General features: G+C 35.8%; 1 protein-coding gene and 1 long non-coding RNA gene across 4 annotated transcripts in view; both read left to right on the forward strand.

Annotated features, from left to right (window-relative positions):
- The window catches only part of LOC115217025 (protein MON2 homolog), a 794,357-nt gene that overhangs the window by 187,020 nt on the left and 583,249 nt on the right, over window positions 1-24,088 (forward strand). For all 3 annotated transcript variants that reach the window (XM_036507025.1, XM_029786561.2, XM_036507026.1), the window contains 2 exons: window positions 10,700-10,804; window positions 12,690-12,847. In XM_036507025.1, coding sequence (XP_036362918.1) covers window positions 10,700-10,804; window positions 12,690-12,847 — 263 coding nt within the window. The remainder of the gene's footprint in view (window positions 1-10,699; window positions 10,805-12,689; window positions 12,848-24,088) is intronic.
- The window catches only part of LOC118765296, an 11,161-nt gene continuing 2,579 nt past the window's right edge, over window positions 15,507-24,088 (forward strand). The window contains exons 1-2 of the long non-coding RNA XR_005001134.1: window positions 15,507-15,586; window positions 16,854-16,863. This is a non-coding gene — a long non-coding RNA (uncharacterized LOC118765296). The remainder of the gene's footprint in view (window positions 15,587-16,853; window positions 16,864-24,088) is intronic.

Genomic DNA, 24,088 nt, shown 5'->3' on the forward strand with positions numbered 1-24,088 from the left:
TTCCAGTCGAGAGATTCCCACGCTATTATCCTTCTCTTCTCCACTTTTGCCCGACCCCACCTTGAATACTGCTGTCCACTGTGGTCTCCCTACACAAAACAAAATATTATGAGAATTGAAGCTCCCCAAAGGTCAATCACAAAAAAGATAGATGGCATGTCAGACCTTGACTACTGGGGTAGACTAGAGAAGCTGAAATTGTATTCACTCCAACGACGCCGTGAACGCTACATTATCTGTATGATGTGGAAAATATTCCATCAGCACTGTCCGAATGATGTTGGCATCACCTTCAAAATGCATCCAAGGCTTGGACCACGTGCCATCCGTCCACAACAAAAATCTAAATCGCATCACATAACGACAATACGGCACAACTATTTCACCTCAATTGGACCCGCTCTCTTCAACATTACACCAGGACACGTCAAAAAAAAAAACTGACCACACAAAATTCAAGAAGTCTTTGGACAAATTCCTTCAAACAGTACCGGACAAACCACCCACACCCGGATATGTCTCCGCAAACAATAACTCTCTGCTCGAATGGGCCTTGGTGCCCAAATCCTGAACTGAAAGACTTCGCCAGGTGGTGCTATTAAGTTAGACATGGCCTGGGCCAATACTGGCCAAAAACCTTTCTAAGTTATTCTAAGTTATATTTATATATGTATGTATGCATATATATATATGTATATGTGTATATATATATATATGTATGTATATATATGTATGCATATATATATATGTATGCATATATATATATGTATATGTATATATATATGTATATGTATATATATATATGTATATGTATATATATGTAAACAAAATCAAATTGCCCTCAAAGTAGGATTGTTTAAGAAATATCACTTTGTTGTCTGTTGATACTGTTTAAATAATAGATTTTAATTCTCTTTTCTAAATAGAATTAAAGACAAAGAAACGGTTGTTAGTAAATAGGTGGTTAGTCGAAGCTGAAGTGAGTCTCAGAATGGTTTTTGATGGAAGTATTATTCAAAATGGCTTTTTGCAAAGTGTAGATAAGAAAGCATAACAAAGCAAAAAACAAAAAAAGAGACAACCCTCTCACTCCCCCCGCAAATAAATGAACATAAACAATAGACAGATAAATAAACAAAAACTATACGATATAATTGAATTATGTTCGTAGAACATACTGCAACTTTGTATATATATATATTTTTTTTTGTTTGTTTTTTTTTTTTTTAAATTACAATTTCGGAATAAGAAGTAATCCTGTGTAGAAGGGAAATAAAATCAAAAGTCTGCTGGTGATGCCTTCAACAACTCAATAAATCCATAACATTTGTTGTATTTGGAGAATCCTCATTCTCTCATGGACATTAAAAATAGGAAACTATGTTCATGTTGAGATTAATCATTTTTACCACCAAAAATAATACGTTTTATTTTATCTTATTTTATTATTTCATTTTCAATTATTTTACTTTTATTTTGATTATAGAACATGTCAACCACTGAGAAAGCAATTTCTTTTGTAATTATTAATAGAATTTTGTATTTATTTTAATATATATATATATATATTTATTTGTATTATTTTTTTGTTGTTTTAGTATTAGCATGTTGAACTTTTGTTTTTTTTTCTTGTTTTCTGTAATGTTATTTAATCTTAATAAAGTAGGGAGAGTGAGATAAAAGATGAGGGAGATATGTATCAATGCGAATACATCTCTTTGTTTGTTTTTTTTTGAAATACAAATTTCAATTTATACGATTTTAGTTCCACACATTTTCCATGAAACAACCATGCTTCAGGAAAAGAATTTAAGTCATGAAGTTAGCTTATTATTATTTTTATTATTATTATTACCACAACCACCACCACCACCACCACCACAACCAACACCACCACTGCCACCACAACCACTGCCACTACAACCACCACCACCACCACCACCACCATCAGCACTGCCACCACAACCACTGCCACCACCACCACCACCACCACCATCACCACCACCACCGCCACCACCACCACTGCCACCACAACCACTGCCACCACCACCACAATCACCACCACCACTACCACCACCGCTGCCACCGCCACCACAACCACTGCCACCACTACCACCACCACCACCACCGCCACCACAACCACTGCCACAACCACACCACCACCACCACTACCACCACCGCTGCCACCGCCACCACCTTATTTATTTATTTATTCAGTATTATTATTATTATCAAGTGAGAAAGCGATGTATGCCACCAAAGTGACACTGGGGCACAGATATCTGAAGGTCAATGACTTCTTGTCTGATAAAAGTACCCTAGGCACATGCATCACAGCCACATGTGTGCAACATGGTGGTCTCATCTCAATGCATGACCTTGCCGGTGGGGCACAGAATTTTCTTCAGGTTGAGTAGTTCATCCTACTCCAAAGGTCTCTGAATAAGGGTTGTTTAAGGATGTTGAATGAAGGACCCATGTTTCCAGAGGTGAATAATTCAAACCCCAAAGCATTCCTCTCAACACATAGCTATGATGCTGTTGTTATTATTATTATTATTATTATTATTATTATTATTATTATTATTATTATTATTATTATTATTAAGGTGGCGAGCTGGCAGAATTGGTAGCCCACTGGATGAAATGCTTAGCTTTATTTCGTCTACTGCTATGTTCTGAGTCCAAATTCCTCTGAGGTCAACTTTACCTTTCATCCCTTTGAGGTTAATAAATTAAATACCAGTGAAACACTGGGGTCGAAGTAATTGACTAATCTTCTCCCCCAAAATATCAGGCCTTGTGCCTTTAGTAGAAAGGATTATTATCATTATTATTATTATTATTATCATTAGCATCTTCTTCCAATTCTATTTCCATTTCTTGCCAAGTGTCTTCCTGACACCTAGGGTAGAGAAACGTACTATATACATTGGCAGGACATTAAAACAAACACCAGATTCTTCATTTACAGAGTCATGTGATAAAGAAAAAGTGGAAGGCAGAGAGAAAAGGGAAAAAAAAAAACATCACCATCATCATCATTATTATTATTATTATTATTATTATTATTATTCATCCTGATAATGGCATCACCAGCAATGTTGAATAATATGAAGCCAAATTGACACTTTGGAATCAATAGTTTACTTTATGACTGTCCGTCATTTTCTGCTGAAAAGTGCCATTCATTGAAAATAGGAATCATTAAACTCATTGTCCGTTTGTGCTCTGTTGTAAATCTTTAATTCTTTGCCATTTGCGTACGATATTTTCCCAAACCGACATGACGTTAATTCTTAGTTCAAAATAAAGTATTCAGTCGTTACAATTATTAAGGAAGTTATCTGAAAATAAAAACACAAAATATCTGGGGGTGATTTGGTGGTGGTGGGGGGGGGAGGCAAACGTAAAGAAAAAAAAGAGAAATATTTTTATGATAAATTATTGTTTTTGAAAGAATTTTTTTGAAAATCCGTGAAAATCCTCCCCCTCCTAATTTACCGTCACCTCTACCACATCCGTTGCCCTTTACCACCACCACGCCTTTCCTCTATCCCCTACTCCTCTTCTCCTCCTTCACTTCCTTTTTAACAGTTCTCCCTCTCTTCATCCCAACCCCCCCTCTGGTTCTGCTCCACCCTTATTTACCCATATTCCTCCTCCCCTCTTCAGTACACCCCTCCTTTATTCCACTTCCTCCAGCTCCCCCTCCCACTTTTCCACCGTCCCCCTTCTCTTCCATCGCGCCCTGCCACTCTTCCTCCTCCCCACCCCTGTCCTTCCTCACAAACACCTCCGCTTTCCCCTCCTTCCCCTCATCACTTCTCCCATGTGGCTATGCTTTGGACAGGGTCAACTCAGCACACCGTCATCCAACTATGACACTTCACTCCATATCAAAATTTGAACAGAGCTGTTGTGTCGAGTGAATCAACCTCATGGTCACATGAGCCATACTCCTTAAAAACACAAGCAATTTCATTGAAATGAAACCTGAACAAGGACTTTGAATGGTGCCCTTGGATATTGGCTAATAAAGGAGTTTGTACAAGACTATGTCATTTCTTAAATGATTATTTTGCTGTGTGACTTCAATAGAATCATCATCATCATTTAACATCCACTTTCCATGCTGGCATGGGTTGGATGCTGTGATAGGAGCTGGCTAGGCAGAAGACTGCACTAGGCTTCAGTGTCTGTTTTGGTATGGTTTTCACGGCTGGATGCCCTTCATAACCTCAACCACTCCACAGAGTTGACTAAGTGCTTTTTATGTAACACCAGCATGGGTGAGGTCAGTTTTGGCATGGTCTTAATGGCTGGATGCCCTCCCAAATGCTAACTACTTTACAGTGTGACTTTAAGTTCCTGACTTTAAGGATATTGCGAAAGGCCTGGTTTGAGGCCCAACCTTCTGAGTTCTTTTACAGGGCTTAGAAAAACTGAAGGACTGCTGCAATAAGCGTGTGAGCCTGAGAGGGAAACATGTTGAATAAAATCCTAATTACCTGATCCTCCTTTATTTTCTTTTACCCAAAGCCAGGAACTTTTCAGCACCCCCAAAACCAGTATCACTTCTGCAAGTGATACTGGTTTTTGGAACAAGTGTAGCTAATTTCTGCAAGAGTATAAATAGTGCAGTTGGCTTCTAAAAATGCAGTCAACTTCTAAAAAGGCTGCTGGCTTCTTAAACTGGTGCACCTGGCTTTTGCAGCCGGCTTCTATAATAAGTGCAGCTGACTTCTACAACAATAAATGTGTTTGCAAACTTATCCATTTCATATCCAGTTGCCTTCAGCTTTAATACAAGAATTTAACAGAAGTAAAATATACTATAAAAAAAACAAAAACAAAAACAAAAACAAAACAAAAATATAGACAGAAAGAAGTGCTGTAGCACTCTTGTTGTTGTTGTTGTTGTAGCCTTGCAAGTTTAACTCCTGGATGTGTCATGTTACTCAACTTAATGATCTCAGGAATTCTCATATTTTATTGTGGCATTTCACTGTGAAAGCTGAATGAGGCTGATTCTTCGGAAGATTACTGTATTTACTCTTTTACGCTTTTACTTGTCTCAGTCATTTGACTGTGGCCATGCTGGAGCACTGCTTTTAGTCAAGCAAATTGACCCCAGGACTTAATCTTTGTAATCTTAGCCCTTATTCTATCGGTCTCTTTTGCCAAACTGCTAAGTTACATGGACGTAAACACACCAGCATCAGTTGTCAAATGATGTTGGTGGGACCGACACAGTCAAACACACACACGCACACACATATATATATACATATAAATATATACGATGGGCTTCTTTCAGTTTCCGTCTACCAAATCCACTCACAAAGCTTTGGTCGGCCCGGGGCTATAGTAGAAGACACTTGCCCAAGGTACCATGCAGTGGGACTGAACCCAGAACCATGTAGTTGATAAGCAAGCTACTTACCACACAGCCACTCCTGCCGCTCCTAAAAGTTATCAATTTTCTATAAAAACTAGAGTCAGTACTGAAAGTTATGATGTATGGTATATGAATAAGTCTATTTATAAACAATGTGGTCAAAGATAGAAGAAACAGGTAATGGGTGTATCTGCCTATTTCTGGAATTCTTGACTCTTCTTCAGCTCCACATCCAAACCATTAACCATTCATGAGTACATTACTTGAGAAGCTACTTAATTTAATGGTGTGAGATTGTTGGGTAGGCCAATTTTACATATTAAACCAGGGGTCCCCAAACTTTTCAGACCATTGTCCCCATCATGGAATCCTTGACCGCCCCCCCCCCCAATCACTCCCCCCCCCAGGCATGTACAAGAAAATGAATAAATAATAAGTAGATGTGCATTTATTGACCTTTTGAATAGTCCCATCGACCCCCAGGGGTTCTATATCGACAAGTTTGGAGACCCCTGTATTAAACATCTCTAGGCGCAGGAGTGGCTGTGTGGTAAGTAGCTTGCTCATCAACCACATGGTTCCAGGTTCAGTCCCACAGCGTGGGACCTTGGGCAAGTGTCTTCTACTATTACCTCAGGCCGACCAAAGCCTTGTGGGTGGATTTGGTACATGGAAACTGAAAGAAGCCCGTCATATATATACATATATATATATGTGTGTGTGTATGTTTGTTCCCCCCCACCATCGCTTGATAATCAATGTTGGTGTGTTCAATATGTTGTTTTCAATCTTACCCCTAAATTTACTGTTGTCTCCAAAAGAGTGAGTGACGTGAATTTGAACAGCTACCAACGAACACTAAAGTCTCTCCCCAAATCGAGGGTTTTTATAACTGCTCAACCTGACCAAGAAGAATCCTTATTTGAGCCGTTACACCAACCAATGGGAAAAGAGCGAAAATGATAATTCTTTGGCAAAGACACTATGTCATATTGCCAATTCAAAATGGCTAAAATGCTACTGCTGCAATAATCAATGTTGGTGTGTTCACGTTCCCATAAATTAGCGGTTTGGCAAAAGAGACCGATAGAATAAGTACTAGGCTTACAATGGTTGCAGTCAATTGCTGGTCGGGACACTCTGTTTTGTTATGCAACCATAACACCTGCCAGTAGTATGCTTTTAGCATTATATCTCTGCCCCATTTTTTTTCTTTCTTTCCAGCTCATCTTCACTGCATCATTCATAGATGCTCACTTTGGTTCTCTCTTCCTTTTGCACATCCTCCGCATTCTATGCCCACACACAAAACATCATGCAATGTTCTTCACTCGGATGGAGAATCAGAAAATTGCCATTCATCAAAAAGATAGCACTTCATTAATTTTTCGGAATCATTATATTCCATTAAATGAAAACATCGTTAACACCGAGTAGCTCTTTCGATGGGACAAATGATCTGTGTTTGCTTTAATCATGATAAAATAGTTACATAAAATACCAGGGGAGTGTAAATAAAACAATATTATTATTATACTGAGAATTTCTCACCATCGTCTCAAATGAAATAAAACTGATGGCATAAAACGCCATGCAAAGCTTTATCTTCCATCATAATGGTCAGCATCACTCATTAAGATTCTTTTATTGTTTTTCATATTTTACATAAATTCCTTACACACGCACATAACAGAGTTGTTTGTCTATGAAACACTAGCTTGATTATCATGGGTTGTTCCATAATTGTTCATGGCATTAATTCTGTGGTTATAATATATAGCGTATATAATTTCCTCTGGTGTAAACCGATGCAGATAAAGTCCTGCTTCTTTGTCTATTGTTGCTTAGGCTAAGTTTCACCGGTGATTTATGAGGGCTTTGTGGCCATCTCACTGAAACCACACAACTAGCAAAGTTCTTTTAAATGTTAAGTTTAAACACATGCATTCAGTTATCTTATTGTCTCGGAGGTCATTCCAAATCTCTTTATATAAAGGCTGAATATAATATATTGTATTTCTTTTCGTTTGTTAGTTTTAGTCATTTCCTTTTCATCTGATTTACAGAAGAATTGTCAAATGTAACGACTGCTTAAAACCTCTTGAATTGCAGAGGATTACCATTTTGTATTTGGTGTCTTGGTTCTCCCTTTACTTTTCTGTTTCGAAGGCAGTATTTGTGTATGAATGTTTTCGAAGATCTCAAGTCAGTCTGCGATATATTGATATTTATTGTCGCTATTGAAACTGGATTTAAGAACTGCCTAAATGCTTGCTTTAGTTGTCTGGAAGCAAAGTAGTGTAATTTGTGAAGAATAGCTGCCAAAGAAAAACGGAAAAGAAACATAAGTGCACCTTGAACTTAATATGTTTGTGACTCGATACTTTTTATTGATCTCTTCATAATCAGCAGCCGATTTCCTTTAGATTATGGTTCTTCCTCCAACTTCCAACTTTGTGACATTATACTGTGTACATTGTAATTTCCACCTCTCAGTCTTATCAGACGCTGCCTTAGGTGTTTTTGTTATTTAGCTAATGATTTTTCTGTTTTATAACTATAATTTGTGTTTATTTTACAAAACTTTTTCCAATATTTTAATACCTTTTCAAGTCATACAAGTTTTAGATTTTCATTCAAATAAAATTGTGTGTGTTGTTAATAGATTTGTTTATGATATAAATGCGCCGCCTCTTCTTAAAAATACAGAAAGAAAAAACTGAAGTGAAATGATTTTGGCAATTATTTAGCATTATTCATTTTGATCATATGTTGTTTAAAGTTACTATATCTGAATTTCTAAAGTTTGTTTACTTAAAAATTATCAGAAGATATTTACTTTAAAATGTTATGGTCGCCAGCCTGCATTCAATTTAAATATTAATTTCAATAATAGAATATTTTGACAGTCTTATTTTTGTGACATAAGACAGGACGAATCGATTTTTTCTTTTTTTAGCATGTCAGTTTAGACAGTTAACAAAAGAATAACAACAACAGCAACAAAAAAATCAAGACTATTGATTTTCACTTTGAACTATTGTTAATAATTTAGGGGAGAGGGGTATTAAATGAAAAGTTTGACTGCTCATGTCACCTATTTCTTTAAATAAAAAAATGTCCGTTGAAAAATTAAGTCTATTAATCAATTGGATGGAAAAAAAAAGTATCTATTTTGTTATCATTTTTGAAGTATTAATTGAATGCTGCTTGAGGTGCCGAACAAATGAAATATGAAATTTAGGAAAATGAAGCGTCAAAACTGAAAGAAAACAAAAGAAAGTAACACACACACACACATACATACATACACACACGCGCGTATTTATGTAAAGAGAGTGTTCTCTCTAAAAGTGAATATGTATGTGATTAGTAATGATATATGGAAGAGGAATTCGGTAAATGATTAAATGTAGACTCAAAAGTGAGCAGAAGTAAATAAATCAAACTACACAGCTCCAGACTCCTTCCCCCGTCCGTGTCTGCCATGGTTATATGGAACCTATGATCAAAGACATTCCCACTGTAATCATTCTGTGCTTTTCTTTTTCCCAGGCATGTTGTGTCTGAGACTATATTAACCAATATTTTTTTTTTTTTTTCATCTTTTGTTGTGAGTTGGTTGGGTTGAGATGTATGGACAGTAATGAGTCAAAAAAAGTTATGTTTTTGAATTGTTAGTCAAAGAAGAGTAACAAAAAAAAACAAAAAACCAAAGAAGTTTTTCAAGACAAAATTATGTGAAATGTTAAAATAGCAATGCATTATGGGATTTGTTGGATAGTTTAAATGATAATCCAGAAAAAACTATTCAAAGCTATAAAAGTTGACCACACAATATTTTCCATTTCAGCAGATATTAAAAAAAAAACTAACATACACAAAAAAAAAAATTCCTAAATTAAAATAATTTTGATTTAATTTTTATTTGGAAAAATTGTAATTATTAATTTTCTTTAACCATTTCATTACAATATACCTGTTGAAATACTCTGCCTTTGATTCAATTAATTTCAAAAATAAAGAATTTAGAAAAATAACTTTGTCAACTTTAATCTGGTGAAACCAAATTAATATAAAATTATTCTGCTGGAAGGTTTTAATTTAAATCACTTTAAATTAGGAAGTCTGTTACTGAAGACCAGCAGGGGTGGACATGGTTTATCTCGGGCAGGTTGTTATTAAAAGGTTTAAATTAAATGAATTTAGATATCTTTTATTTCTTGTGAAATGGGACGATACTGCATAGTTCTAAAGATCCCAGCAATGCCATCACGCTTCAGGACCAGTTACTGCAACAGCCTGGGTTTCAAGGGCCCACAGCTTTTTAATATTCTCCCAAAGAGTCTGAGGAACTTGCACAAAGTAGATGTAGGGGTTTTTAAACCAAAGCTGGACCTCTTCCTGTCGAGAGTCCCAGATGAACCTACCTCATGGCAAGAGGTGCAAATGAGGGTAGCTATATCAAACTCCATTCTTCACCAAGTGCCACATATTAGAGGAGGCTCTTAGTGATAACAGTGTAGCAAAACTGCGGTGCACCAACATGGCTGCAGCTCTGAGCTGAAACTAGCAAAAAAAAAAAAAAATGTTGACTGGGTCTTAGAGTTTCATTTGATGGTTTATTCAACCGGTGGGGGAATGCTTCACATCTGGAGTTTATATAGAAAAACAAAAGGAAAACATCCTTAAAAATCGGGAGTCTTACAGAAGTAATTGACATTGGTTGTAAAAGTTGCTAAAGAAAGAAAACCCTTTCCTATATAAACCCCAGCAGTGAAGCTTCCTTCACTGGTTGATGAAACCTTGGTGAAACTTAAAATCTCAGTCAGCACGAATTTATAATAAATTTGATTTTGCTCTCACTATTTGGTCATCTGGTCCCTCCAGCCTCATGGCAATGGGTCACTCTCAATATAGAGTCTACCATTCAATAACAATTCCTTTGTTATTCTTAATTCTTTAGCATTCACGTCTGTCAAAAGTAATTCTTGTTTATTAACATTTTTCTGAATTAATTAATTAATACAAGTTTCCCCTTGTAGCTTTGAGATTTTGATGAGATAATGTTTTAGAATGATATTGTAGGGTTGGTGTGAGAGACCAGATCTGGCCAGTTTGAACATAAAACAGCTGGAATATTTTGGCTGGATATGGCTGGCTTAAGTTCTAAAGGGTCAATCTTGCTTTCAGATAACAGCCTCAATTTAACATTTGTCATTTATTTATGTTTTCAGTTGGTCAAGTTTGTCTTGCTATGTTTTTTCTTAAATTTTCTGTTTTTTTTCTTTTTACTAGTTGACAGCAAAGAACATCCAGTGTATGCGAGCTCTCCTCAGTGTGGCTCACTGTCACGGTGGCATTTTGGGAACAGCTTGGCATCTTGTCCTTACAACTCTGCAGGTATTAAATGTTCTTCATATTTTGCATTCATCATCATTGTTGTTGTTAACCCTTTTGTTACTGTATTTATTTTGAGATGCTCTGTGTTTGTACTACAGAGCCAGTTCCAGACAGGTTGGTATCAAAAGGGTTAAGAATTGTTTCTCTATTATATATTTTAACCCTTTCGTTACCGTATTTCTTTTGAGATGCTCTGTGTTTCTTTCAATTAATTTTAAATATAACAAAGAATTTAGTAAAATTACTTAATTATCATTAAGCTAGTGTTAGGAACATAAATTGTGACTAAGGTTTGGTGGAAGATTTTAATTCAAAACTTATGAAAACAAGACATTCGTACTACAGAGCCAGAGGTGGTTCCAGCCGGGTTGGTATCAAAAGGGTCAAACTTTGTCAGCGTTGTCACTAGTCACTCTATGCTTTTGAAGACTTGCAGAATAAAACAAATCCTTTACTTGAAAACAGGTGAGGGTTAGCTACAGGAAGAGCATCTGGTCATAAAATCCTGCCACGAGAAGCAATTCTTGTTCAAGCTATGTACTAACATTGCAAAACAGGCATGAAAGGAACTAATGAATTGTCTCCACTGAAATCAAAAGAGAAAGTCAGCATTTAAAAGAAGATAGTTTGGCTACTAAAGGAAAAATAAAATGGAAACAGTCTATTCATGAGATAGAGAAAGGTTCATAAATCTAGCTTTAAGTGTCAGGAAGAGGAAGTTCATGCCCTTATCTGAGAATTTTGTTTTGCTACAGTAAGAGGAAATCAATCTAAATCCAAACACACCATTATTGAAAAGCCCTTTAACTCTATCGGACCCAAAACATCAGGATGACTAGATCTGAGATCTCACTCCTGTCATTCTAGCAATAATCGCATCATTAAAATCTCAGTCACAAGATAATGCAGGATTAATTCAAAACAATGTGAATTAATAAGCCTTGTGTTTGACAGAGTAAACTGAATGTTAAAGGGTTAAAAAGAAGTGAAATATATAGTTGGGGTTGCCAGTTGCGATCTCTTGGAATTATATACAATGAAATGGACCAAAATGAATTAAAAGTTTTCTTTCTCCTTGATGATCATCATTGATATCCTAGAAGATCAAAGGAAACATTTCAAAGACAATTGCAATGAATATTTATAGATTGCTGTCAGAATGATATAAAAGTTTTTCACCACTGAAGTTAGTTAGAATGTTCCTTCTTTCGAAGGAAAGTGTTACTGCTTGAAGAGAGAATTTTATATAAAAAGGAAAGCATCTTCTCTTTATGCAAAATCTTTTTTAATCCAGTCTGCTAATCCATCAGTATGACAGTGTTCCTACTCATTTTACTAAATTACTAAATTTCTTTTCTCTCAAAGACCAGAAAATTCTGATATTCTTTTGGTATGATTTGTATGTACAGCTAAATCCTATTGGATATTTATGGCAAATCATGAAATCAAACCTGAATACAAGATTTCTTTTTTTTTTTTCAAATGCCATTCATATCTTTTTCTGGTGATAGTACAAGAAGAATGATTGAAATTAAAGCTCACATTAACAAAAAAAAAATAAATAAAAAAAAAAAAAGCATGCTGATGATTTGAATAAATGGATTAAACAAACTACAAGATAATCATGGCAGGAGCTTTGGTTATTCAATTTTGGCCATGAATAAACAAATCCTAGTTTGAATCTGAATTTGAATTCAATAAAGGATTTAATTCTAGCTAAAATGAACATTAGAAAAGGTTTCATTAATAAAATAAAAAAAAAAAAATTATCTGTTTTGCATAGAGGTAAATCATACTCCTAAAGCCACACATTTGAAAAACCTCATATTTGCATAATGTCTAAGGATCTTCTTTTTCTCTTTTTCGCACATTTCTTTTTCTCTAGCATTTAGTATGGATTTTGGGGTTAAAACCATCAACTGGTGGCAGTTTAAAAGCTGGACAGCAGATCAATGATGTTTCGAATGCTGTTATCACGACAGCCATCATGGCAGATTTACCCGTTCTTTCAGCCATGTTGTCAAGACTCTTTGAAAGTTCACAGTAAGTTTATTTAAGTTTTTCCTTTTATATATATTCTTGTTTGATGTTACCGTTGTAGCTTCTACCACAAAGTTTCTTCCATCACCACCACTACCACCGCCAGATCAAAGCAGATGTTTAACAGCATGGAGTAGTCTTCTCTTTACATCATACATCCATGTCGGAACAAAGAATAACCCCGCATGAGGCTATAGTAAGACATTTGAAAGTAGAATGAAATGAAATAGCATGGTAATTCATGGGAAGAACTAAGAATATATATATGTGTGTGTATATATATATGTGTGTGTGTGTGTGTGTGTGTGTGTATATATATATATATGTGTGTGTGTGTGTGTGTGTATGTATATATACATGTATATCTGTGTGTGTATATATATATATATATATATATATATATATATACACATATATATCTGTATATATATATATATATATATATATATATATATATATGTATATAAAGGAGAAAGAGCACAGCATTTACTTAATGTAAAATAAAAAAAATAATTACGATGATTTACAGATGTAAATTATAATGATTTAACGATTGTAAAAATTTAAAAAAAACAAAAAAAAAACGTGATGATTATTAAAATATGATAACTGCCAAAGATGGTAATAACTTTCTGATGAGGAAGATGAAAGCTAGTTGGAGTTTAGTGAATTTTCCTAAAAGGAAAGTGCAAACTGAAATGGTATTCGACATTCCAACAGACTGCATAAAAACAATAGCACAAAACAAAAAAAAAAAAAAAAAAAAAATAAAAACCCAGTAACCACAAAGCGTCAGAAAATTCAATTACACATTGTGTTTTTCATTTTGGAATCGAGCATTGAAAAGAATATTAAATTTGTTTTCTACTCACCATATTTACTTTATTTGAAAATTATATTTAAATTTTCGTTTTCTCTGTTGCTTTTCATTTATTTCCAAATCTTTCTGATAATATTCTTCAGTTCTGCAGGTTATATATTCCTGTATCAATGTGTTCACCACCACCACCACCACCATCATTAGTTAGTTATTCATTTAAGTTAGGTATTAAATACAAAATGACTAATTAACAAATGTTGTTCTTTCTTTTTTAATAATGATTCTCATTTGAGATTTTTCTTCTTTTTTTTTTCTTTTTGGTTCAGAATATATTCAGTAAATTTAACCTGAGGGAGGGGATTTTCACAAAATAGTGTTAATTGTTCATTAATTTAACATATATCTAATGAACATAGTTTTAGTTGCTATCAGTTATCAATTTAACACTGTTTGTATGTATGTATGTTTGTGTGTGTGTGTGTGTATTCATATATGTATATATATATATATCATGATCACATGACAGACCAGGCTTTCAGATGTTGCTACACATCGCTGGTCACAATTTTTTAGCATTCAAATGTTGCCACTCCATGTCATACATACATATATATAATATGTATTATATATAATATACAATATATATAATGTAAAATATATATATATATATATATAATATAATATAATATAATATAATATATATATATATATATATATAATATATATATATATATATATATATATATATATATATATATATATATATATATATATTACATAATGCATAATATCATCATCATCATCATCATCGTTTAACGTCCGTTTTCCGCGCTAGCACGGGTTGGACGGTTCGACCGGGGTCTGGGGAGCCAGGGGCTGCCCCAGGCTCCAGTCTGGTCTGGCAGTGTTTCTACAGCTGGATGCCCTTCCTAACGCCAACCACTCCGCGAGTGTAGTGGGTGCTTTTTAATTTAATATATATAATATATATATGTACATGTATATATACATATATATATATATATATATATATATATATATATACACACACACACATAATACACACACACACACACACACATATATATATAATTTTACAGATTTTATATTTTAGCAAAGAAATTCTGACTTCACTAAATCATCGGAAACTCCTCTGTGTCAGTGGAGCTTTTGATTCAAGTCTTTCCATACAAACGCACACACTCGCACGCATGTACGCACATGCACACACACACACACACACACACGTGCGCGCACACATTTATATATAATTATGCAGTGTGATTTACATTGCAAAACAAAGAACAAGTAATTAGCACTCTGTTTGTGTGTTCTTATATATCGAAAGAGGAAAACATGAGATGGCCTCATATTATATGGCTCAAGTTTCTGGTGAATGCCCCTTATGATAAGTTAGCTCTGAGAATGTGTGTGGAAAAAAGCCAAACAAACCAGGAGAGTTTGTTCGGAAATTATTCAGTTGTGTCATGTGAGATGCATTTCATTACCAATGAAAATATATCTTTTCTGAAAGGGAAACCTTATTAGCAAATTACATTGTCAAATCTTCTGAAATTCCATAACTTTCATTAGTAAACTTTAGGGTTTCTAATCATCTGTATACAGTTAGAATATCAATGGCCATAATTACTGTGCTAAATTGGGTTATCCACTATTGTGTCAGCCTAACTTTTGGTTGCTTTATATTAGCTGACCTCTGCTATTGATTCAGGAAAGAAGCTAGGTATGTCTTTTCTGAGTAGTGGTCAACAAGCAATGAAACAGTCTGTTATTGGAATTGGAATCAACCAGACGGATCGCTCCACCACCTAAAAACAGCCATGCACCACCACCCACCGAATCAAGAAAGAGCTATTGATCTGTCAATCCTACCGGTGTCCGGACCGGGTGAGTTTTCCCGTGTTGAGTCAAATTTAGCCGCAGGCTCCTCTCCTGGTGGTGCCCTTCCGTCAATTCCCTTAAGTTTCTGTTTTGCAACCATACCCCACTTCCCCGGAACCGACTATGGTTTCCCGTGCAGCCTCCTCGCCGGGTCATCGAAGCAGACACCGGTGGAGCGCCAGTCGGCATCGTTTATGGTCGGAACTACGACGGTATCTGATTGTCTTGAGACTTTCCTTTTTTACTCAACATGTTTATAGCATAGAGTAATCTCCAAAATTATACCAGTTCTTCTGATTTAGACTGTGTTGTGCATAAATATATATATTGTTTTAATTAGCTTACGAATTCATTATCATTCACTGTGTAATTTAGCTCTGACAAACTGTAGCATATAATAGGTATGACTTAATGCAGGTAAGTGATGCAGTACTATGGCTATGAAATAAAACGTCAAGTAGAAATATTCATAAGTGCTACAGGGCCATAATATACTTAGTAGGACATGTAGTTATTGATGGATAATTATTGGTTTACATTAGAATATTACATTGATTTATTTTCCATTTTGAACTTTTTAAAGAGCTTTTGAAGTGCTACTACTGGCTTGGCTATCAGGATTATATACCGAATTTTGTACTCATGTAATAAGTTCACCACTAAAATTTTGCCAGAAAATTCAGTCTGAAAGCTTTTGACTTTTACACAAGTTTATACGAATGTATATGCACAAGCTAACATATAAGCTGCATGTGTACAAGCGTTCATGTAGCTTCTGTTGCACATGTAAACACACATGCGTAAATAATATTCTTTTATTCTTTCTTGTACTTGTTTCTGTTATTTGACTGCAGCCATACAATACATACATATATCTGTATATATATATATATATATATATATATATATATATATATATATATACAATGTTTCTTTCAGTTTCCGTCTACCAAATCCACTTACAAGGCTTTGGTCAGCCCAAGGCTATAGTAGAAGAATTTGCCCAAGGTGCCACGCAGTGGGACTGAACCAGGAACCATGTGGTTGGTTAGCAAGCTACTTACCACACAGCTATCCTTTAATGCCTATGTTCTATATTGGCATGGATCAGATTGTTTGATAGGATCTGATGGGCCCAAGGCTTGCATTATGCTCCAGACTTCTTTAGCATGGGTTCTCTGGCTGGATGCTGTCCTTATTACCAGCATTTGTTGTGCCACTAATGAGGTCACCATGCAGCTTGCGAGGCTATGGATGCTGAGAGAGGCAGCTTTATGCAAGGAAAAGTATGGGAGATGTGTGTGTGTGTGTGGAGGGGGATGACATAAGCACACACAGGCATACATAAGCACACACAAGTACATACACACACATGCTTACCCACACTTCATCATCATTATTATCATCATCATCGTCATCATCATTTTTTTTTTACATCTGCTTTTTATGTTACCATGGATTGAAGCTGGTTTCCATGGCTACAGTCACTATGTATTCAAGTGATACTACTTATCTGGATGGGTTGGAAATCTTATCTTGCCCACATTTCATTTTTGGTTTGCTTTCTATTGCTGGGTGCCCTTCCTTATACGAACCACGTTAAAGCGTATATGGGTTGCCTTTCTTGTGGCAGCAGCACTGGAGGGTGTCATGTTCTCAGCAGAACTAAAGTGTCCTTACAACCTCACTCTTTACAGATGCCAACCACTTCACAGAGTGTGCTGGGTGCCCTGTACATGCCACCAGCACAGATGCTCTCACTCAGTACCAGCACGAGTGCACTTTATGTGGCCCTGGCACCTGCAAAGGGTAAGCATGTATGTATGGATGGCTGTGGTTTGACTTAGCTCGATGTGTCTTCTTAAGTGCTACAGATGACCACATCTCCCAATCCCTTGCGATCTCCCCAGTGAGACCCAGCATCTGAAGGTCCTTTCTTACCACTTTGTCTCATGTCATCTTAGGTCTATCCCTTCTACGTGTATGTATGTATGTGTGTGTGTGTGTACATATTCTGTATATGTGTATATGATATATATGTATGTATGCAAAGACCTGTTGGGGCAAGTGAAATCGAAATTGAACCAGATTCGATGAGTGGCACCCGTGCCAGTGGAGCACTAACAGCTCCATCCGAGCGGGATCACTGCCAGAGCAGCTGTCTGGCTTCCGTGCCGGTGGGGACGTAAAAAGCACCATTTGAGCGTGATCATTACCAGCATTGCCTCACTGGCAATTGTGCCGGTGGCACGTGAACAAAGCTTTCGAGTGAGGTCGTTGCCTGTGCCGCTGGACTGACTCCTGTGCAGGTGGCACGTAACAAACACCATTTTGAGAGTGGCCATTGCCAGTACCACGAAACTGGCCCTTGTGCCAGTGGCACATAAAAGCACCCACTCCACTCTCGGAGTGGTTGGCATTAGGAAGGGCATCCAGCTGTAGAAACTCTGCCAGATCAAGACTTGAGTGTGGTGCAGCCATCTGGTTTGCCAGTCCTCAGTCAAATCGTCCAAACCCATGCTAGCATGGAAAGTAGACGTTAAATGATGATGTGTATGTATATGTGTATGTATGCATATGAGTATATATGTATGTATATGCCAGCATAGATACCGGATGTTAAATGATGATGATATGTATGTGCATGTATGTATAAAGATATATGCATTTGTGTATGTGTATGTATGTGTATACATATATATATACATACATCCATACTATAATGACATAGTCATGAAAACAGATTTGACGTATAATTATATTTGTCAGAATAAAAAAAATAAACATTAAATATAATTTAGGTGTTTTCATTTTTGTTCAAATGTAAAACATGTTGTTTGGAATAATACTTTTTTTAAAGAAATTTCCCAAAATCCATTGTCTTCGTTTAGTTCCAAGTCTGTTGTAATCAAATTGGCTTCTGATCAACAACCTTTTAATCCCAATCATCCTGTATTTTAAGATCCTGTAGGTCTGTGATATCTTACGTTCGTTGTTTATAAAAATATACCTGGGTGGTAATTGATTTAAATTTGGTTGTCATTTCTTGCAGATTAGGTAACGGCATATAAAAACTATCTCAATCTTTCGTATGTAATCACCAAGACTTAAAGAAAAAATAAAAAAAAATAAAGGAAAAAACGTGAAACAAACAGAAGCCAAAAAAAACCGCAAATCACCGATAAAATACTCAGAGTTAAGATAAAATAAGAAAGTTTGCAAATATTTTGATTTATGTTCGCTGTAATAAAGTTTGTTTGTATGTGAGTTCATCCAGAATCTCTGAATTACCTGTTCTCTAGATATGAATCTTTATTTTCTCATATATATATATATACACACACACACACACACACATATACACACACACACACACACATATATATATACACACATACATGCATACATACATACATACATACATACATACATACATGCACACACACACCCACACATTTATATATATATACACATACATGCATGCATACATACGTACATACATACACACACACACCCCACACATATATATATATATATATATATACACATATACATGCATACACACACACATATATATATATCGTGTTTGTGTAGGTGTGTGTATACAAACATATATATATACACACACATCTGTATATGTGTGAGTATATATATACATGTATATAAATCTGTATATATAAATATATATATTTATACATATATTTATATATATATATATATATATTTATTTATATATATATCTATATATATATATATATATATATATATATATATATATATATATTTATTTATATATATATCTATATATATATATCTATATATATATATATATATATATATATATATATAATAAATATTAGGGAATAAATCCAAATTTACAGGGAAAAAATCAGATTTAGGATTAAATCCAATTTTATAGTAAAATATTATAAAATATTATTAGAGACAAAACCACTATTTTGCAAAACAAACAAGGAAAGACTTAATCAATATTAATATTTATGTATTGATTAAGTCTTTCCTTGTTTGTTTTGCAAAATAGTGGTTTTGTCTCTAATAATATTTTATATATATATATATATATATATACATACATATATATATATGTTCCCATCTATCTCACTATAGATATTATTCTCCATTCGTTGTTGTCTGTCATAATATATTGCTGAGCTCTAGTGTTTTCATTGGCAATTACTGTAAAAGTTTCTTTTCACACCTATTTTTTTGTTCTCCCTTTTTTCCCCTTTTCTTTTCTTCAACTGAAAATCCCAACTTCCTCCATCTTGTTGTTTGAACAGATTGCCAGATAGGGTACACACATTTACTTGAATCTATCATAAAGATAGGATTAAATGTTAACATTCTCTTCTCATGGCATTTTTGGAAATCTCTGTTTCATGTTTAAACAAACTTAGACGCAATATGTATAAAATAATTACACCATATCCACAACTACATGGTGTGCCTGTCTATGTCCATTGTTCTTTGATTTCCTCTTTCTCTCTCTCTCTCCTAGTCTATCATGATTTTCAATATATATCCATTGCTGAATTCCTGTTTGAAGCACATTTTTATGGTGCTTCCTTGTTGCTACATTATAACTTTCTGTATTGCTGTATGAATTTACCATTTTATAGCTTTTTGCTTTTGAAGGAATTATGGTTGAAAGTTTTCGAAATTGGTTTCACTTTAAAAAAAAATGTTGTTTTAATGGAATTTGTCATTTGCCTGGAGACATTACAATTTGGGCCAAAAACATTGTGGCGTTTTGGAATGCATTGGAAGTTGGTAGCTTTGCAGCCATTTACTTATCCATCCACCAATCCAATTTCTCTGTCGACTATTCCTGGGATTGTCATTGGGGTAGAATTCCCAGGTGCCCTCTCTACTGGGTCTCATTGAAAGCAGATGTCATCAGATTTTTCTGGCTGGATTCTCAAGGTGTGACTGACCGAAACTCTGGGTATTAAGCAAACATCTTGTTCTTGGTTTACTCTTAAGTCTTGAAGAGTCTGCTTTGTGATTCTTTCCTACAAAATTCTAATCATGTCTGTTGTGATCAGTGACCTCTCAATGTGGAGAAGCACTGGCTTGATCTGGAGAGACTCCCTGAGCTCTGAGCTATGCACCGTGTTGAGTAACATTACTCCAGAGACCCTTTGAAGAAACCTCATCTTGGTCACTTGTATTCACAATTGTACTCTTTCAATCATTACCCAACATTCACAGCTACAGGTGAGAATAGGCTATTTACCTAAACTACTATATTTTGGAAAGGTATAAACACCTCAACATCCTATTCCTCCTGGAGGATAACTTTCAGAAGCGCTAGAACCACGGAAGGGAGACGAATCATCTCATCCATTGTAGCCCCTAGTTGGCGGGTATGGCATTCCACCATCAGGGCCGGACATCTCAGCCAGAGATGTTCTGCAGATTCCACCTCCTTCTTACAGAGTCTGCATTGATCTGTGTCGCTGCGTCCTGCCATCCTTTGTTGTTGTTGATGATGGTAGTGGTGATGGTGATGATGACAATGACAATGATGATGATGATGATGACAACAATGAGGAGGATAAGAAACAAAGACGAAAAGGCTGCACCTCCCCTCCCCCTCCCCCACACACTACCACTTCCGTTGTGCTCATTAGTCATATAAAACTTTCCAGTGTTCTCCATTCGAGAGTGGTGGTCTGGCCCCACCTTGAAAAGCACTGCACTAGACTCACACAGTATTTTCCTTACTTGTTTTCCAGTGCAGCATTTTGATATTAGTCAAATTGATTCTATTTTTTGGAATAATTCTTTGGTGCTTCTGATTAATTTCTCAAACTCACTGACATCTTAATATTTATTTCTTTCTACCCTGATTCTGTAATTCTTTGACTCTTAAGACAAACATTAATGTCTGCTGATAAATTTATGTATTCCATTTTGTCACAAAATATTCCCCTGTGTTTTCTTGTTTTGATTCTAATTAGATCTTATCGATATTCAGTTGTAATCTTCACCATTCCCCTTGCTTCACATTCTCAAAATCCTTTCACAAATGTGCAAAATCAGAATTGAAGAATTTAATTATCGTGATAATTGTTTTTGATAGATTGGGAACGTAAAGCAGCTAAAGAGCATTCATTAAGTTCATCATCGTTACCATTATCACTTAGTCTATTTGTATATCATGCCAGTAACCCCTGACTGGCCCCCGTGCTGGTGGCATGTAAAAAGCACTATCTGAATGTGATCGATGCCAGTGCCGCCAGACAGGTCCCCGTGCTGGTGGCATGTAAAAAACACCCACTACACTCTTGGAGTGGTTGGCATTAGGAAAGGCATCCAGCTGTGGTAACATTGCCAGATCAGATTGGTGCCTGGTGCAGCCGCTGGCTCTCCAGACCGCAGTCAAATCGTCCAACCCATGCCAGCATGGGAAGCGGACGTTAAATGATGATGATGATGATGATGCATGGTCAGGTACAATTTGTTGAGGCAGATTTCTTTATGGTTGGGAGCCTTTACTGTTGCTGACCCTCACCTGTTTCCAAGCAAGGTAATATTCCTGCTTGGCCAGACATGTTTTTCACAGAAGACCCATCAGACCAAGTAAAACCACAATCATGGCAGGTACCAGTGTCACACAAATGGCACCCATGCCAGTGGCACACAAAAGCACCCATTACACTCTTGTAGTGGTTGGCATTTGGAAGGGCATCCAGCCATAGAAAACCATTCCAAATCAGACTGGGGTCTGGTGTAACCTTTCCAGCTTGCTAGCCTTGGTCAAACCATCCAACCCATGCCAGCATGGACAATGGATGTTAAATAATGGTAACTGCTTGCATGATAGTGATGCTTATTTTTATAACCACCAAACGAAGTCAAGGCAAAGGTACACACGAACACACACAGACACATATGTACATACTATGGGATTCTTTCAGTTTCTATCTACCAGATCCACTCACATGGATTATACATCATATATATATATATATATATATATATATACATATATATATATATATATATATACACACATGCTCACATATATACATAAATATATGTACACACACATATACTATATGTATATGTTTTATATATATATATATATATATATAAAACATATACATATGCATATACATATACATACTCACACACATGTATACATACATACATATATACATACATACATGCACATAGATACGCTTATGTCCACTGGAAATTTGACAGAACGTTTCTTTTAATAAATGTGTGATACGACGTCACATGACAAACATTAAGAAAAAATCCTCCAAAAGACCCCCCCCCCAAAAAAAACATCCATAATGAGAGCGGAATAAAGCAGAGTATATTGACAAGGTGTTAATGATAAACCTGTGGTTTTCTTTGTCTGTAAAGCTAAAGCATGACTTTCTATAGACATTTCAGTATTAGTCAAGAAAATCAAATCATTTCTAGGAAATGAATGGAAGGGGGACGGGCGGAAGCCTTCGAAGCATAAAACTATTGCAGATAGAAATATCTAGAACTTGTTTTGTTTTTTTTTTTTGTTTTCTTTGAAAGTACTAACAATGAAATCTCAATAATCTGTTTGGATTAATGAAATAAAAGCTTACAGAAACTGATAAGCTGTTAAAAACAGCAAGAAGCACACAAACAACAAGACAAAAAGGAAACTATGAAGCAGAAGTAAGTGACATGGTATCAGGGTGGGGGGTGGGATCTTGAATTACACATCTGGCAAAATATCACAGCTCATATCTGTCAACGATGAACATTGCTATAAAGACATTATCTCTCCTCCCTCACACACACACACACACACACACGTATATATATGTGTAAGTGTGTGAAGGCATGTGGCTCAGTGGTTAGGGGCATTCCGCTCAAGATCGTAAGGTCATGAGTTCAATTCTCAGTGACATGTTGTGTCCTTGAGCAAGACACTTTATTTCACGTTGCTCCAGTTCACTCAGCTGGCAAAAATGAGTAGTACCTATATTTCAAAGGGCCAGCCTTGTCACACTTTGTGTCATGCTGAATCTCCCTGAAAACTATGTTAAGAGTACTCGTGTCTGTGTATTGCTCAGTCACTTGTATGTTAATTTCATGAGCAGGCTGTTCCATTGATCGTATCACCTGGGACCCTCGTCGTCGCAACCGACGGAGTGCTTCTTTATATATATATATATGGGTGTCAGGAAGGGCATCCATCTGTAGAAATCTGCCAGATCAGATTGGAACCTGGTGCATCCTTCTGGCTCACCAGTCCTCAGTGAAACCGTCCAACCCATGCCAGCATGGAAATTGGACGTTAAACGATGATGATGATGACGATATATAGAAATATATATATATATATATCATCATCATCATCATCATCATCATTTAGCGTCCGTTTTCCATGCTAGCATGGGTTGGACGGTTCTACTGGGGTCTGTGAAGCCAGAAGGCTTCATCAGGCCCAGTCAAATCTGGCAGTGTTTCTACGGCTGGATGCCCTTCCTAACGCCAACCAC

This window comes from Octopus sinensis, linkage group LG11, assembly GCF_006345805.1.
Source record: "Octopus sinensis linkage group LG11, ASM634580v1, whole genome shotgun sequence".
NCBI classification, from domain to species: Eukaryota; Metazoa; Mollusca; class Cephalopoda; order Octopoda; family Octopodidae; genus Octopus; species Octopus sinensis.